Source organism: Oncorhynchus mykiss, chromosome 15 (genome assembly GCF_013265735.2).
Source record: "Oncorhynchus mykiss isolate Arlee chromosome 15, USDA_OmykA_1.1, whole genome shotgun sequence".
NCBI classification, from domain to species: domain Eukaryota; kingdom Metazoa; phylum Chordata; class Actinopteri; order Salmoniformes; family Salmonidae; genus Oncorhynchus; species Oncorhynchus mykiss.
Window position 1 is genome coordinate 40,827,089 of NC_048579.1, and position 16,790 is coordinate 40,843,878.

The 16,790-nt window shown below is 40.3% G+C and overlaps 1 protein-coding gene across 1 annotated transcript in view; it reads right to left on the reverse strand.

The window, feature by feature from the left end:
• The window catches only part of nyap2a (neuronal tyrosine-phosphorylated phosphoinositide-3-kinase adaptor 2a), a 102,164-nt gene extending 85,774 nt beyond the window's left edge, over positions 1-16,390 (reverse strand). Inside the window, exons 1-2 of the mRNA XM_021563189.2 lie at positions 15,506-16,390; positions 9,603-9,835 (exon numbers count right to left, since the gene is read on the reverse strand). Of these exons, the coding sequence (XP_021418864.2) occupies positions 9,603-9,805 (203 nt within the window). The 5' untranslated portion in view covers positions 9,806-9,835; positions 15,506-16,390. The remainder of the gene's footprint in view (positions 1-9,602; positions 9,836-15,505) is intronic.
• Between the last annotated feature and the right edge of the window lie 400 nt (positions 16,391-16,790).

The following is a 16,790-nucleotide window of genomic DNA, read 5'->3' on the forward strand; positions in this document are numbered from 1 at the left end:
ATTTCTCTGTTACAATACACCTGTTGTTTACGAAGCATGTGACCATAAACATTGATTTCATTTGAGAGTGAGATGGTATAAGAAAAACCAGGGATTTCATTCTGTACATCTTTGCTGCCTCAGTCTACATATGTTTGTGTGTGTACTAGGAGAGAGCTGGGACCAAAGTAACACGGGGCGATAGTAACAGGCCCATTTTCTCAGATAACACAGAAGCTAGAATGATTAGGTGAAATCAGCATGTTCCTACTATAGAGGACAAAAAAACTGTTTTGAGCAATGCAAGTAAAAAAACAGAACTGAAAGTGTTTAATTGTTTATGGTTTCAAACATATGTCATTTTCTTAACCCATCTTGTGACTAAACTACAACATAGGTGTTACGTCTACTCCCGCACCGACGCTCGACGTCAACGGTCTATTAGCCACCAGTCCTGGCAACCCATCTTTACGCACACCTGGCAACCATCATTACACACACCTGGGCCCTATCAGTCACAACTGGACTTCATTAATACCTTCATTACTTACCCTTTATCTAGCACTAGTTTTGTCAGTCATCGGGTAGTATTGTTTGTGTTCCCATGTCAGACCCTTCTCTTGTTTTGTATCATTCCATGTTCGTTATCATTAAACTCACTGACTCCCTGCGTCTACGTTGCAATAGGTTTCAAGTATCATGCTAGCTAGTCTTGGGTGTTAGCCTGGGAGAAGTTACACGAGCGACAGGTGACATGAAAGTAAACACAATGTAAACTGATGACTTTCATATTGCTTTTATAATGTTAGCAAAGTATCAACAAGTGACAGAATGTTTTAAACCGAAATATAACATTATTAGAATTATGCCTTAATCAATTGACTTGATGGATCTGCTTTCCACATAAGCTTTTATCAACAGGTTAGCGGTTAAAAATGTATATCTTTATGCTTTTGGGGGTCAATGGAAATGTGATAATCATGATGAGTGCTGTTTGTGAAGAGAATAAAGACATGTATTCTATCAAGACCAGACGAAAGCGCATGATTTGTAGGGATAATGAATAGCCTTTGCAAATGGTTCGAAAGATATCCTACTACAATTCCCATTAAAACCTTTTTTGGATAGGGGGCAGCATTTTCACTTTTGAATGAACAGCGTGCCCAGAGTGAACAGCCTCCTACTCTGTTCCAGATGCTAATACATGCATATTATTATTAGTATTGGTTAGAAAACACTCTGAAGTTCTAAAACTGTTTGAATGATGTCCGTGTATAACATAACTCATATGGCAGGCAAAAACCTGAGAAAAATCCAACCAGGAAGTGGTAAATCTGAGGTTTGTAGTTTTTCAAAGCTTGGCCTACCAAATACACAGTGTCTATGGAGTCAAGTTGCACTTCCTATGGCTTCCACTAAATGTCAACCGTCTCTAAAGAGGGGCTCATGAGACCTGCTTGAGTCAGTGGTCTGGCATAGTGCCTTGGTCTCATGACGCGCGGTCACGAGAGAGTTAGCTCTCGTTCCAGTGCTTTTCTTCAGACATAGGAATTCTCCGGTTGGAACCTTATTGATGATTTATGTTAAAAACATACTAAAGATTGATTCCATACATCGTTTGACTTGTTTCTACGACCTGTAATGGAACATTTTGAGTTTTTGTCTGGACGAAGTGCTTGTGCCTCATGAAGATGGTTACTGGGCTACACTAACAACAAGTGACTATTTGGACATAAATGATGGACTTTATGGAACAAATCAGTCATTTATTGTCGAACTGGGATTCCTGGGAGTGCCTTCTTATGAAGATCATCAAAGGTAAGTGAATATTTATAGTGTTATTTCTAAATTATGTTGACTCCAACATGGCGGATATTCCTCTGGCTGGATTGGGCTCTGAGCGCCGTTCTCAGATTATGCTTTTTCCGTGAAGTTTAAAAAAAATCTGACACAGCGGTTGCAGTCTAGCGGAGACGTCTATCTTTAATTCTGTGAATAACACTTGTATCCTTTATCAATGTTTATTATGAGTATTTCTGCAAAATCACTGGATGTTTTGGAATCAAAACATTACTGCATGTAACGTGCCAATGTAACTGAGATTTTTGGATATAAATATGCACATTATCGAACAAAACAAATGTATTGTGTAACATGATGTCCTATGAGTGTCATCGCATGAAGATCATCAAAGATTAGTGATTTATTTTATCTATATTTCAGCTTTTTGTGACTCCTATCTTTGGCTGTAAAAATGGCTGTGTTTTTTTGACTTGGCGGTGATCTAACATAATCATATGTTGTGCTTTCGCTGTAAAGCATTTGTGAAATTGGACACGATGGGTAGATTAACAAGAAGTTTCTTTAATTTGCTGTATTGGACTTTTTAGTGTGTGAAAGTTACATATTTCTAAAAAATATTTTTGAATTTCGCTCTCTGCCTTTTCAAAGGATTGTTGTTGAGGGGTTCTGTTAGCAAAACGCCTGCCCTAGAAAGGTTAAAGTGAGATGAGAAAATTATTGTTAAAATAGCTATTAGTTGATCTATTTTAATTCGATTAATATTGTAAGACAAAATATTATGGTTACACAACCTTGTGATGTTGACACGTGGTTCATTTTCATAAATGTCGAACCAAAAGCAATATTTATTTAAAACGTACAGTATAGTACATTTGTGACCCATTTCAAGAAGCTAGGTGTACATCACTACTTCACAGGAGATGCATTTGAATGTTTAAAAATATATATATATATTATCAAAGTGTGTTTTTTGTAGAAATGTCTTCTGGAACATTTATAATGACAAACTTGTATGCCATCTGTAAAAATGAATAAAAATGTTATATTACGAGTCTACTTGGTTTAGCCACGGGAAAAAAACTGCTAGCCATGATTGGCTGAGATAATCAATGGGCTGGACATGCCGAGAGTAGCACGCTTCTGTCTATAACATGAGCTGCTAAGTATTTGTAGATAAGCCTTGCTACCGCAGCTTTTTTGAAAGATATAACGTTAGCCAAGGAAAACTGCAAAAGTGTTTTTTCTGCTGTCAACAACATCGCTGAGCAAAGTTTAGCAGGCACTATCGACAAAGCTCAGTGGGAAAAAGTTGTGAGGGACTACTCTCTGCACACAGTTAGTGTGATCCGGAGTGACTTAACACAGCAACGGACCAAACAAGCTGTAGCTAGTTACAAACCAAACGGACAAGATATGCCGCCACCAAGCGTTCTTCCATGTATACGGGTTAAAGTCTAGCTAGCTACATTTGTATTGGTTTTACATTTTTTCAGGAAATTGTTTTCATTGCAAGTTAAAGCGTACTGTTAGCTAGCTAGCAAACATTATCTTGCTGGCTCGCTAGCTAACTTTACGTGTATAATCTATGTAGCAATTTTATTTGTATCCCAGAAAGCCATTTGCATTGATATGTATAGCCTGTTAGCTAGCTATCTAACATTGAACCTAGATGGTTTGTTTTAGCTACTTGCAGATTCATACTACAGCATTTCATGTGGCTAGCTATGACAATCACTTTGTATTGCTAATAGTACGGGTTGGGGTTTTAGATCATTGTCCAGCTAACTAGCTAGCTAGCATCATGTCTTAACAAAAGACACCACTTCACACACCTGTCTAAATTGATGGGTCATGTGACATCTAGCCACATCTAGTTAAGTGGATGGGTTCCTATAGTCTATATGTCTACACATGTGCACATGGCAGACAGCGTGTATGGTGTCATGTGGGTGACTGGTTTTGCTGATGTCAACGTTGTGAACAAAGTGTGCCATGGTGGCGGTGGGATTATGATATGGGCAGGAATAAGCTATGGACAACGACCACGATTGCATTTTATCGATGCCAATTTCAATACACAGAGATACCATGACGAGATCCCGAGGCCCATTGTCGTGCATTCATCCACCGCCATCACCTCATGTTTCAGCATGACAATGCACAGCCCCATGTTGCAAGAATCTGTACACAATTCCTGGAAGCTGAAAATGTCCCAGTTCTTCCATGGCCTGCATACTCACCAGACATGTCACTCATTGAGCATGTTTGGGATGCTCTTGATTGACGTGTATGACAACGTGTTCCAGTTCCCACTGATATCCAGCAATTTTGCACAGCCATTGAAGAGGAGTTGGGACAACATTCCACAGGCCACAATCATCAGCCTAATCAACTCTATGCAAATGAGATGTGTCGTGCTGCATGGGGCAAATGGTGGTTCCACCAGATACTGACTGGTTTTGTGATCCACACCCTTAACTTTAAAAAAAAGTATGTGACCAACAGATGAATATCTTTATTCACAGTCCTGAAATCCATAGATTAGAGCCTAATATATTTATTTCAATTGCCTGATTTTCTTATTTGAACTCTCAAGCGAGTGGTTCTTCCTTTAAAAGTTGCATCGTACTGCAGCACAGCTTGCAGGCTGCCGCAGAATTCTATGGCACATTATGTAAGTGTCAGCCATTGTTGCCATTAATGCAAGTTAGTGCTAGTTTGACCACCAGAGGGCATCTTTGAGAAGCATTTGACTGTTTTAAATATTGGCTGTTCTAGAGAATTTATGAACACAGTATATGGGACTGATTTAAAGAATTTTAGTTTAATTATTTTTGATTGATATTATGGTGTTTCTATTCCAAGAAAAACAATAAACTAAACCCTCAGGCTTTACGGACAATATGGCGCTGTACAATGTGACCGGTGACTGTGTGAAAAGCAAAATAATCTGTACATTTCCACACCCAAATTGTAGGCTAACCAAAACTCAAAACAAAGATTCAGTGAAAACTAAAATCTCATTGATTTATCAAGACCAGTCCCCATGCTTGTCTCAGAGCAGCACGAATGGTTGCTGAAATAGTTGACCACACACAGGTAGGCTATTGCTTCAAATCCTATAATAACAATTGGATGACTTTGGGTGTTCCAGTAAGCAAGAATTTGATGCCTTCATTAGCCTATTTTATTCCAATATTTCTGTCATTCAGTATTTTTTATTCCCATAGTAGTTTTGGATCCATCCAGATGTGGTTAGAAAACAATGCATTTGGAGAGCTCGGTAGGAGTCTATTGTCCTGCTGATAAACAATCAAGTGCGGAAGAGCAAGGAACCTTGACTAATTAAACATGTCGGTAAAATACAGTTAGACTTGGGGACTATGGTCACAGACAGTGCTATTTGCCTGTGTTACGCCGATCGCGAAGCCCAGGAAAATTAACAGGTATAGTAGGCTACAATACTGTAATGTAGGCCTAGTAATGATCAAAAATAATGCTTAAAACCTGTTACATCTACCCCCCCCTTTTTTGAAAATTCTGTTAAAAATCGCGCAACTTTTCAGCGTCCTGCTACTCATGCCAGGAATATAGTATATGCATATGATTAGTATGTGTGGATAGAAAACACTCTGAAGTTTATAAAACTGGTTAAATCACGGCTGTGACTATAACAGAGCGTGTGTTTCATTGAAAAACGCAAGAAAAACTGCTCTCTGAAAGCAAAAAATAATTTCCATAAGTCACTTCCACCAATTGTTAAAGGAGAACAGAATTTAATGGGAATTTGCCTGCACCGTCTACAAATTCCGCACGATGGCGCCATTGTACTAATTTTCAATCGAATTAATTGTTGGAAAATCCATCTGTCTGACCCCAAGTTCTCCAGTCTTCACCCGGATGCAGTTCAGGGAGAGATCAGATTGCATTGTTTTTGAAGTGAGGACCTATTGAAGAGACATCGCCCTGTAATCGTTTTGATAGATTATAAACGTTTACTAATACCTAAAGTTGGATTACAAAAGGATTTCGAAGTGTTTTGTGAAAGTTTATCGTCGACTTTTTTAATTTTAAAAAATTACGCAGCGTTTAAAAACGATGAATTTTTCTGAATGACACTACTTCTATACAAAGCTATTTTGGGTATATATGGACCGATTTAAACGAAAAAAAGACCCAATAGTGATGTTTATGGGGCATATAGGAGTGCCAAGAAAGAAGCTCGTCTAAGGTAATGAATGTTTTATATTTTATTTCTGCGTTTTGGGTAGCGCCGTCTATCGCAAAATCTGTTGTTTACGTGTCGAGCTGGCATTTTGGGGGGTGCATGCTATCAGATAATAGCTTCTGATGCTTTCGCCGAAAAGCATTTTAAAAATCTGACTTGCTGGCTAGGTTCACAACGAGTGTAGCTTTAATTTAATACCCTGCTTGTGAATTTTGATCAAGGTTTGAGTTTTAACGAGTACATTTAGCATTTAGCGTAGCGCATTTGCATTTCCAGGTGCCTACTTGGGACATGTGCGTCAAGATTAAATCGACTGCTGGACTTTACTGTATGTTGAACATTTTTACATTGTATTCCATTTCCAGCAAGACCATTCAAGCCTTCGACTCACTGATGGTTGAAGATGATGAACGATCGGCAAAGGAAATCTGGAATCTGCTGGCATCACGGTACAACATCACTCTAATCACAGTACTCTAATCAAGATAGTTGAAGAAACTTGAGTGGACTTATGAAAAGGCTCTGTAAGACATTATATATATATATATATATATATATATATATATATATATACACACAGTTGAAGTCGGAAGTTTACATACACCTTAGCGAAATACATTTAAACTCAGTTTTTCACAATTCCTAACATTTAATCCAATGCCCTGTATTAGTTCAGTTAGGATCAAAAGATTATTTTAAGAATGTGAAATGGCCGAATAATATTAGAGAGAATTATTTATTTCAGCTTTTATTTCTTTCATCACATTCCCAGTAGGTCAGAAGTTTACATACACTCAATCAGTATTTGGTAGCATTGCCTTTAAATTGATTTAACTTGTGTCAAACGTTTCGGGTAGCCTTCCACAAGCTTACCACAATAAATTGGGTGAATTTTTTGCCCATTCCTCCTGACAGCGCTGGTGTAACTGAGGGAGGTTTGTAGGCCTCCTTGCTCATGCACGCTTTTTCAGTTCGGCCCACACATTTTCTATGGGATTGAGGTAAGGGCTTTGTGATGGCCACACCAATTTCCTTGACTTTGTTGTCCTTAAGCTATTTTGCCACAACTTTGGAAGTATGCTTGGGGTCATTGTCCACTTGGAAGACCCATTTGCAACCAACTTTAACTTCCTGACGGATGTCTTGAGATGTTGCTTCAATATATCCACATAATTTTCTTGCCTCATGATGCCATCTATTTTGTGTGGTGCAACAGTCCATTCTGCAGCGAAGCACCCCACAACGTGATGCTGCCACCCCCGTGCTTCAAGGTTGGGATGGTGTTCTTCGGCTTGCAAGCCTCCCCCTTTTCCTCCAAACATAACGATGGTCATTATGGCCAAAGTCAATTGGAGATGTACCTGTGAATGTATTTCAAGGCCTACCTTCAAACTCAGTGCCTCTTTGCTTGACATCATGGAAATATCAAAAGAAATCAGCCAAGACCTCAGAAAAAAATGTGTAGACCTCTACAGGTCTAGTTCATCCTTGGGAGCAATTTCCAAACGCCTGAAGGTACCAAGTTCATCTGTACAAACCACAGTATAAAGTACAGCATAAACACCATGGGATCATGCAGCCGTCATACCGCTCAGGAAGGAGACACGTTATTTCTCCTAGAGATGAACGTACTTTGGTGCAACAAGTGTAAATAATTCCCAGAACAACAGCAAAGGACCTTGTGAAGATGCTGGAGGAAACAGGTACAAAAGTATATATATCCATAGTGAAACGAGTCCTATATTGACATAACCTGAAAGGCCTCTCAGCAAGGAAGAAGCCACTGCTCCAAAACCGCCATAAGAAAGCCAGACTATGGTTTGCAACTGCACATTGGGACAAAACTGTTTGGCCATAATGACCATCATTATGTTTGGAGGAAAAAGGGGGAGGCTTTCAAGCCGTAGAAGACCTTAGCAATAGTGAAGCACGGGGGTGGCAGCATCATGTTGTGGGGGTGCTAGAAGGCCGGCGATGCCGAATGCCTGAGCTGAACAGGAAGGGGAGCCAAAGCAAAGGCTGGCGTGACAAATGTCACAAATTGAACACTCACAACAGGAGCAGATTAACTTTGTAAAAAATAACAACATTTTGGAGATTTCATTTCAAATAACTGGAAGTGAGCATTTGTAATCTGAATAAAGGGAAATGCCATTCGTGAATATGGGGTGAGACATTCATACTAATTTGTAAATTAAGCCAGTTTGTTATTATGAATATTTTATTTCTGGTTTTGGATTGAGAGAAACCAAAATCTCACCTTGCCTATTTTTCAAAAATCGTCAGTCCACACGTCAAGTGAATTTCCCTCATTGCATTTACCCAAGTTCTCTCTTAACTCCAGGATCGCTGACAGTTTTTTTGTTGCCTGATGCAGGACTCCAGTGCCAGAGGAAAGACTCAGACTGAAAACACCTTCATTAATTGCCACAGTTTAGACTACCGATAGATCAGCGTTCTAACTCCCTCCTGTGACAGTGTGGTACAATGACAAAATGCCGCCATCTCCCACTAACAGTCGCGGCATAAGCTCATAACTTTTAAAGGAAAAACCACTGTATCTCAGTAAAATCTTTGAAATTGTTGTATGTTGCATTTATCTTTTTGTGTAAAATATTTATAAAATATTTTCATCTGGACACTTTCTAATTTTGATATTACTACTATGCAAATTTGCAAAGTAATCATTTCACTGCACTGTTTACACCTTCTGTATCCTGGGCATGTGAAAAATAAACTTTTATTTGACAGTCAATATTTTCTTTACTGTAGGTTACTACTTTCACCACTTTTAGTCTTGAAATCTTTGGTTGTTTACTACACTACCTTAATTACTCTGTTTAGCACATGGCCTCGCATGTGAATCCTTAAAGAGATGGGTTGGGCTAAGACTTAAGAGGATATGAACAATGCTGAATAGGTGTAGACAAAGAAGAGCTCTACAATAGGTGTACCAAAACATTCAAGTGCCATTTTCTCAAAAGTGGTTTGGGTTTATCAACTTTCAAAGCAGAATCACTTTCCCATTGTTCCTCAACTGCAGTGTATGATATACCATTTTGTAGCTCTGAGTCTGTACAATTTCACATTTTGCTACATATGACTGAATTGAGCTGGTCGGTCACATTTGTTTAAAGTAACATACTACAAACCAGAAACATGGAGATAAGACATATATTGTGCACTTACTTCCGTCCCGAGACAGTGTTCCTTCAGTCCCCACCGGCAGGTACAAAAGTAACGTTAGGCTAATTCTCTTCTCGGTCTATTTAATTTCAGCTCTTTTACCCTAGAAATTAAATTACTAATGGTGGAGGACACGTGTCTGTTTGTAATAAAATATGGTGTCTCTAGTTCTATCAGTCTCTGAGCAATTAGAATGAAACAAAAAGTGTGACTTTCGTCCCAGTTCTCCTCTACTGCATTGGTGTGTGTTTCTCTGTATATGTGTGTGTGAAGTTATTGTCCTGTGAAGTTAAAATTAACACATTCCCACAGTCCCACAGTCTGTCATTGATTTCACACAGGTTTTTATACATATGACGTGTCTTAGTTCGTATTTGTGTGCATGCGCATGAGCTCTTTGTCTTACCTCTTTATGGCTTCTTCCTGTCTTCTCTTCTTATCGTGTTTCTCCTGAAGGTAGGCCCAGTTGGTCTCTTTGCGGACGCGGTCGCTCTCACGGGCAATGTCAGAGGCATTCTGGATGACCAGTCCGTCATAGGCCCTGAGTCCACTGTCCTCCACATACTGGAAGAACCTGCTGAACGATGCTTCCTCCTCTTGAGAAGTCATTGTTTTTCACTGGCAGTGGAGCAGAAAGCACTGCAAGTAGAGGGATAGGGTAGAAACACAGACAGGGCTGAGTTACACGATAAGGAGGTCAAGTCAATAGTAATGATGTCTGGTGTATAACGACGTGGAGCAGGGAAATGACATGCAATGTCCCACTGGGCACAAATATTTGTCAACGTATTGTGACGTGGAGTCTATGTGGAAAATACATTGGATTTGAATAAAGTCATCAATGTAAACTGTTGTTTTGTGGGTGACATTACAACCATAGGATTATGTCATCACTGTTACCAATTTTCAACAGTTAAATCTTGTAAGTAATATGTTGAATTTGAACCATTGAAACAACATCAGATCGTCAGCATTATATCCACTTTCAGGGGCAACGCCCCCATTAACACTGATGAGGCTGTAGTGGTGCGGGTTGAGAGGTTCAAGTACCTTGGTGTCCACATCACCAACAAACTATCATGGTCCAAACACACCAAGACAGTCGTGAAGTGGGCACGACACCTTTTCCACCTCAGGAGACTAAAAAGATTTGGCATGGGTCCCCAGATCTTCAAAAAGTTCGACAGCTGCATCGTCGAGAGCATCCAGCCGTAAGGCGCAACAGAGTGTAGCGCGTAAGGCGCAAAACATCACTGGGAAGCTTAGAAGCTTCTACCCCCAAGCCATAAGACTGCTGAACAATTATTCAAATGGCACCCGGACAATTTACATTGACCCCCCCCACACACACACTTTTGTTTTACATTGCTGCTACTCACTGTTTATTATGTATGCATAGTCACTTTACCCCTACCTACATGTGCAAATTACCTCGACTAACCTGTACATCCGCACATCTTATTGTGTTACTTTATATTTTGTTTTTTACTTTAGTTTATTTTGCAATTATTACACAATTATTTAGCAATTAACTCTTTGTTGTACTGCATTGTTGGTTACTGACTTGTAAGTAAGCATTTCACGGTAAGGTCTACACCTGTTATATTCAGCGCAAGGGACAAATACATTTGTATTTTATTTAAGGCTAGGGGGCAGTATACTGAATTTCCGCCTGACTGACGTGCCCAAAGTAAACTGCCTGTTACTCAGGCCCAGAAGCTAGGATATGCATATAATAGGTAGAATTTGATAGAAAACACTTTGAAGTGTCTAAAACTGTTAAAATAATGTCTGTGAGTATAACAGAATTGATATGGCAGGAGGTCACAGGCCTTTCCAATGCAAGTCTATGGGTCTATATATAAAAATAGCTCTCAGGTTGCAGAACCTAATCATTCCACTAGATGTCAAGTCTTTATACAGGGTTTCAGGTTTGTTTCTTGAAAAACTAGTAGTTTTTCCAAAGTGAATGAGTGCGCGCTCTTCGTTATTTTCCTTTCCTATTGTACACCGTTCTTTCAATCTGAAATAGTATCATTTATTTACATATTAGGGTACCTGAGGTTTGATTACAAACATTGTTTGACTTGTTTGGACAAAGTTTACCGGAACTTTCTGGATTCCTTTGTATGCATATTGAAGGAATCGATTACTGAAATCAATGGCGCAAACTAAACAGACTTTTTTGGGCATAAATAAGGACTTTATCGAAAAAACAAACATTAATTTGTAGCTGGGACCCTTGGCATTGAAAACAGAGGAAGATCTTCAAAGGTAAGTGATTTATTTAATCGCTATTTGTGGTTTTGTGAAGCCTGTGCTGGTTGAAAAAGTATTTTGACATGGGGCACTGTCCTGAGATAATCGCATGGTATGCTTTCACCATAAAGCCTTTCTGAGATCTGACAATGCAGTTGCATTAAACAAGAAGTTAAGCTTTTAAATTATATAAGACACTTGCATGCTCATGAATGTTTAATATTAAGATTAATTAATTAATATAAAATGTCAACAAAACTGTGTGTGTGTTTGAGCACTAACAGTGTTGTGTATGATTTTGTTAGCATATTTGAAATTATCCTGCCTATCATTGTTGGATTGTGTGTGTGGTTGTTTGAGAGCAAATCTAAAATTTGTGCTAAATGCAAACAAAACCAATGCTTTTTTTCTAGGTCCCATTACCCATATTTAAATACATTTGTAATGACTAGTTTGAACGGTACACAAATTTAACGAGTGCCTTCCTTCAAATATCTTGGTATCTGGCTTGTTGACAAACGACCATTTAAAAAACATGGCACTGAGCTGGTGAAGAAGTTGAAGATCAAGGTTGGTTTCTTTTACAGAAATTAATCATGTCTGACTTTTGTAATTAGGAAGGAAATCGCAGAGGCCACTTTTATGTTTATTTTAGATTATGCGGATATTGTCTACATGCATGCAGCAGCATCTACACTTAAACCACTAGATGCTGTTTTCCATTGTACCCTCAGGTTTATTACTGGTGATGGTTGTAGAACTCACCATTGTGTTTTGTATCTTCGTATGTAAGGAGTGAGCAGAATTATATTGTGTTTATCTACAAAGCACTCATGCAGAAACTTCCTATGCGTCTATAATCATTAATACAATTTAGACTTACAAATGACCAGGCTTGGATAACACTGGATGCCCCTTCAGTCTCCACAGAGTTGGGTAAAGCTGCTTCTAGTTGTTTTGCACCCTTTATGTGGAACGCCTTACAGAGCTCTTTGAAATTAGATTGTCTGGTCCCCCTTGGTCAGTTCAGAGTAATGGTCAGAGACCACTATGTTGATAAATGTGTCTGTGTGTGTTTGATGTATTTATGCAGGGCTCATCTGCGAAAGAGACCCTAGTCTCAGTATGACTTCCCTGTCAAAATAAGGTTTATATATACAGTGCCTTGCGAAAGTATTCGGCCCCCTTGAACTTTGCGACCTTTTGCCACATTTCAGGCTTCAAACATAAAGATATAAAACTGTATTTTTTTGTGAAGAATCAACAACAAGTGGGACACAATCTTGAAGTGGAACGACATATATTGGATATTTCAAACATTTTATACAAATAAAAAACTGAAAAATTGGGCGTGCAAAATTATTCAGCCCCTTTAATTTCAGTGCAGCAAACTCTCTCCAGAAGTTCAGTGAGGATCTCTGAATGATCCAATGTTGACCTAAATGACTAATGATGATAAATACAATCCACCTGTGTGTAATCAAGTCTCTGTATAAATGCACCTGCACTGTGATAGTCTCAGAGGTCCGTTAAAAGCGCAGAGAGCATCATGAAGAACAAGGAAAACACCAGGCAGGTCCGAGATACTGTTGTGAAGAAGTTTAAAGCCGGATTTGGATACAAAAAGATTTCCCAAGCTTTAAACATCCCAAGGAGCACTGTGCAAGCGATAATATTGAAATGGAAGGAGTATCAGACGACTGCAAATCTACCAAGACCTGGCCGTCCCTCTAAACTTTCAGCTCATACAAGGAGAAGACTAATCAGAGATGCAGCCAAGAGGCCCATGATCACTCTGGATGAACTGCAGAGATCTACAGCTGAGGTGGGAGACTCTGTCCATAGGACAACAATCAGTCGTATATTGCACAAATCTGGCCTTTATGGAAGAGTGGCAAGAAGAAAGCCATTTCTTAAAGATATCCATAAAAAGTGTCTGGGAGACACACCAAACATGTGGAAGAAGGTGCTCTGGTCAGATGAAACCAAAATTTAACTTTGTGGCAACAATGCAAAGCGTTATGTTTGGCGTAAAAGCAACACAGCTGAACACACCATCCCCACTGTCAAACATGGTGGTGGCAGCATCGTGGTTTGTGCCTGCTTTTCTTCAGCAGGGACAGGGAAGATGGTTAAAATGTATGGGAAGATGGATGGAGCCAAATACAGGACCATTCTGGAAGAAAACCTGATGGAGCCTGCAAAAGACCTGAGACTGGGACGGAGATTTGTCTTCCAACAAGACAATGATCCAAAACATAAAGCAAAATCTACAATGGAATGGTTCAATAATAAACATATCCAGGTGTTAGAATGGCCAAGTCAAAGTCCAGACCTGAATCCAATCGAGAATCTGTGGAAAGAACTGAAAACTGCTGTTCACAAATGCTCTCCATCCAACGTCACTGAGCTCGAGCTGTTTTGCAAGGAGGAATGGGAAAAAATTTCAGTCTCTCGATGTGCAAAACTGATAGAGACATACCCCAAGCGACTTACAGCTGTAATCTCAGCAAAAGGTGGCGCTACAAAGTATTAACTTAAGGGGGCTGAATAATTTTGCACGCCCAATTTTTCAGTTTTTGATTTGTTAAAAAAGTTTGAAATATCCAATAAATGTCATTCCACTTCATGATTGTGTCCCACTTGTTGTTGATTCTTCACAAAAAATACAGTTTTATATCTTTATGTTTGAAGCCTGAAATGTGGCAAAAGGTCGCAAAGTTCAAGGGGGCCGAATACTTTCGCAAGGCACTGTATATAAATCACAAAGAGATTTTTTGTGAGCCTATGTTGCAGTGCATTTTGGGTGAATTTGGGCATGTTGTTGAGATCCTATTAGCCACACCAGAGACCACAGAGAGATCTGATTGGATGAGAAACCTCTCGCTCAGAGAAACAGTTGCATCATGCCAGAGATACTGGGCACGTTTAACATTGCAGCCGATATTGAAGTTGAGTCGAGACTGACTGATCTACAAATCGCCTCATAAAAAACTACTAATTTTTATTTTATTTATTTGTCAGTCAGTGACAATTTATCAATGATACATCATGGTTTTGATGCTCTCGAACACAGACAATGGGGGAGTGGTACGGACCTCAGCCAGCTGGTGATATGCAAGCAGTGTGTAGCCCATTGCAAGACTCTACATGGCTAGCAGGCTAACAGGCTGATCTGCTGCTAGCCCAGACTTGCCCCCCCCCCCCCCACACAAATGCACACACCGATACATAGCTGATGGGGTGGGAGTGTGTATTTTTGTTTGTATTTATAGGGATTGGAGGATGAGTTTTCTTGTATGTGGTGAGGGGGAAGGTATGTGTGTGTTTGTCCGTGCACATGGGTGTGAATAAATCAAGGTCCAGAATGTAAAAGGAGTTAATCGATCTCTTTTCTCCTTTGTCATTCCCTGCACTCTCACTTACCTGCTCTCTCTTTCTCTCTGCTTGTCCCTCTTTTTCCTATTCTAAATTTCTCCTCTAATCCTTGGCCCAATTCTCCTATTCCACCCCCCACTCCTTGCTTTCCTGATGGAGTCACAGCTGCATTCTAAAAATGGAATGGAGAGCGAGCCCGGCTGTTGCCAGGCAACAGCATCTCACGGTGGAGGGTGACATAATGCAGAAAAGGGAGTTCCTAATTCATCGTTTGAGACACATTTGTTCCGCCTCAGAGACGGGAAGCGTGAAATTTTATATCTGCAGTGGTTTGTGGTGAGCAGTGCACCACCAATATAGCTACAATGGACATAGATTCTGTATACAACTGACAATAACAAATAGTGTGAATACAAATAACAATATGGATAGACAGTATGTACAATATAATGGACTTACTGTATACTCCAAGGGTTTTTTTGAGGACTGTCTTTCCCTATTAACATATACTGTATGCAACCAACAACATATAGCTCATAGTAGGGAGACTACATTCTACAATCAATGTTGACAGTAGAGCATTGAAACAGATCCATAGGCAGACGCTGAAGCGGAACCAGAAAACAGAATAAAAGCAGAATAGTGTAGCAGGCAAAGGGGAATGATACTTACAGTGGCTGGGTAGTGCTGGGGTCAGACCAAGGTAACCTAGAGGTTGACCACACTAGTGGGTGTTCAGTCCTGTCCACCACACAGGCTAGGAGGGAGGAGAGAGGGCTGAGCTGCAGGTAAGCAGGATCACCCGGAGCTTAGCACCATAGAGCCCCCAGTGGTACAGATCATGACAGAGGAGAGAGCCTGGTAGTGCTGCTGCTTCTGTTGGAGATCACAGGGACGCATGAGGAGGAAGAGGAGGAGGAGGTTGACCATCTTCCAGTGACTGAGTACCGCGTTGTAAAAAAGCAAGGGCCACCTCCAACCTCAGTGACGGACAGATAGACAGGCACAGAAGGGGCACCCAGGACACTGCAAGCTGGGCTGGACACAGACAACCGCTGGTTCCCCCTCCCTAGAACAGTTCAGACACACATTCTTGCATCAGTCGTCACTAGAAACAGCAGGCTGTGGTGCTGTCACGGCAACCCGCGAGCATCCAGCTCCCTCCCTAGTTGCTTGGCTCCTCCTTCCTCCGCTGCGGCTGTGTTTCTCTCTGTGTCACACACACATATCCACACAGACACACACTGTTCTCTCACATACACACAACACAGCAAAACAAACTGAGAAGGCTAGGTGCAGGAGGCAGCGATCAGAAGCAGAAATGGTCCAGGGCAACTCTCACTCCCTGGTGATGGTGTCACCTCCTTGGCAGTCTGGCTCTCTATCACATTCCAGCTGCCTCACATGATGATACAGTAGTAGCCTCACAGGCAGCCTGACAAGCAGAGTGGCAGAGCGGCTGTGAATTAATCCCTGATTCCGAGTGGTAAACCACAACACAGATGAAGAACAAGTGTGCTAATCTACACTTCCCATCCCTTCTACTTCAATCTCCTCCCCTGCTCCTCACTGGCTCGCAACTACCTGTTCTCCTTCGCTCTACCCCCACAATGCGGTATCTCTTCCACACATCCTTATGCTCTGTTTCATCTCTCTCTCCAGATAATTAGTTTTCAAACAAATGTTAGTATTTATCAATTTGGAACTTGACTGGAAAGTGTGCGTATCTCCATGCACATCTCAGACCATGCTTATGCCCAACTTCTCGTGTTTGATCAATTATATTGGAATTATAATAACGGTAGGCTAATGAAAACATTAAAACGTAGGCCTAATGTAAAAACAGATGCATTTGTCGTTGGTAAGGAGATTGCATAGCAGCATGTAGCCTAATATGTTTCTTTAACTTTTATTATATAGGCCGAAATCATTATCATATTGCAGGACATGTCTCTCC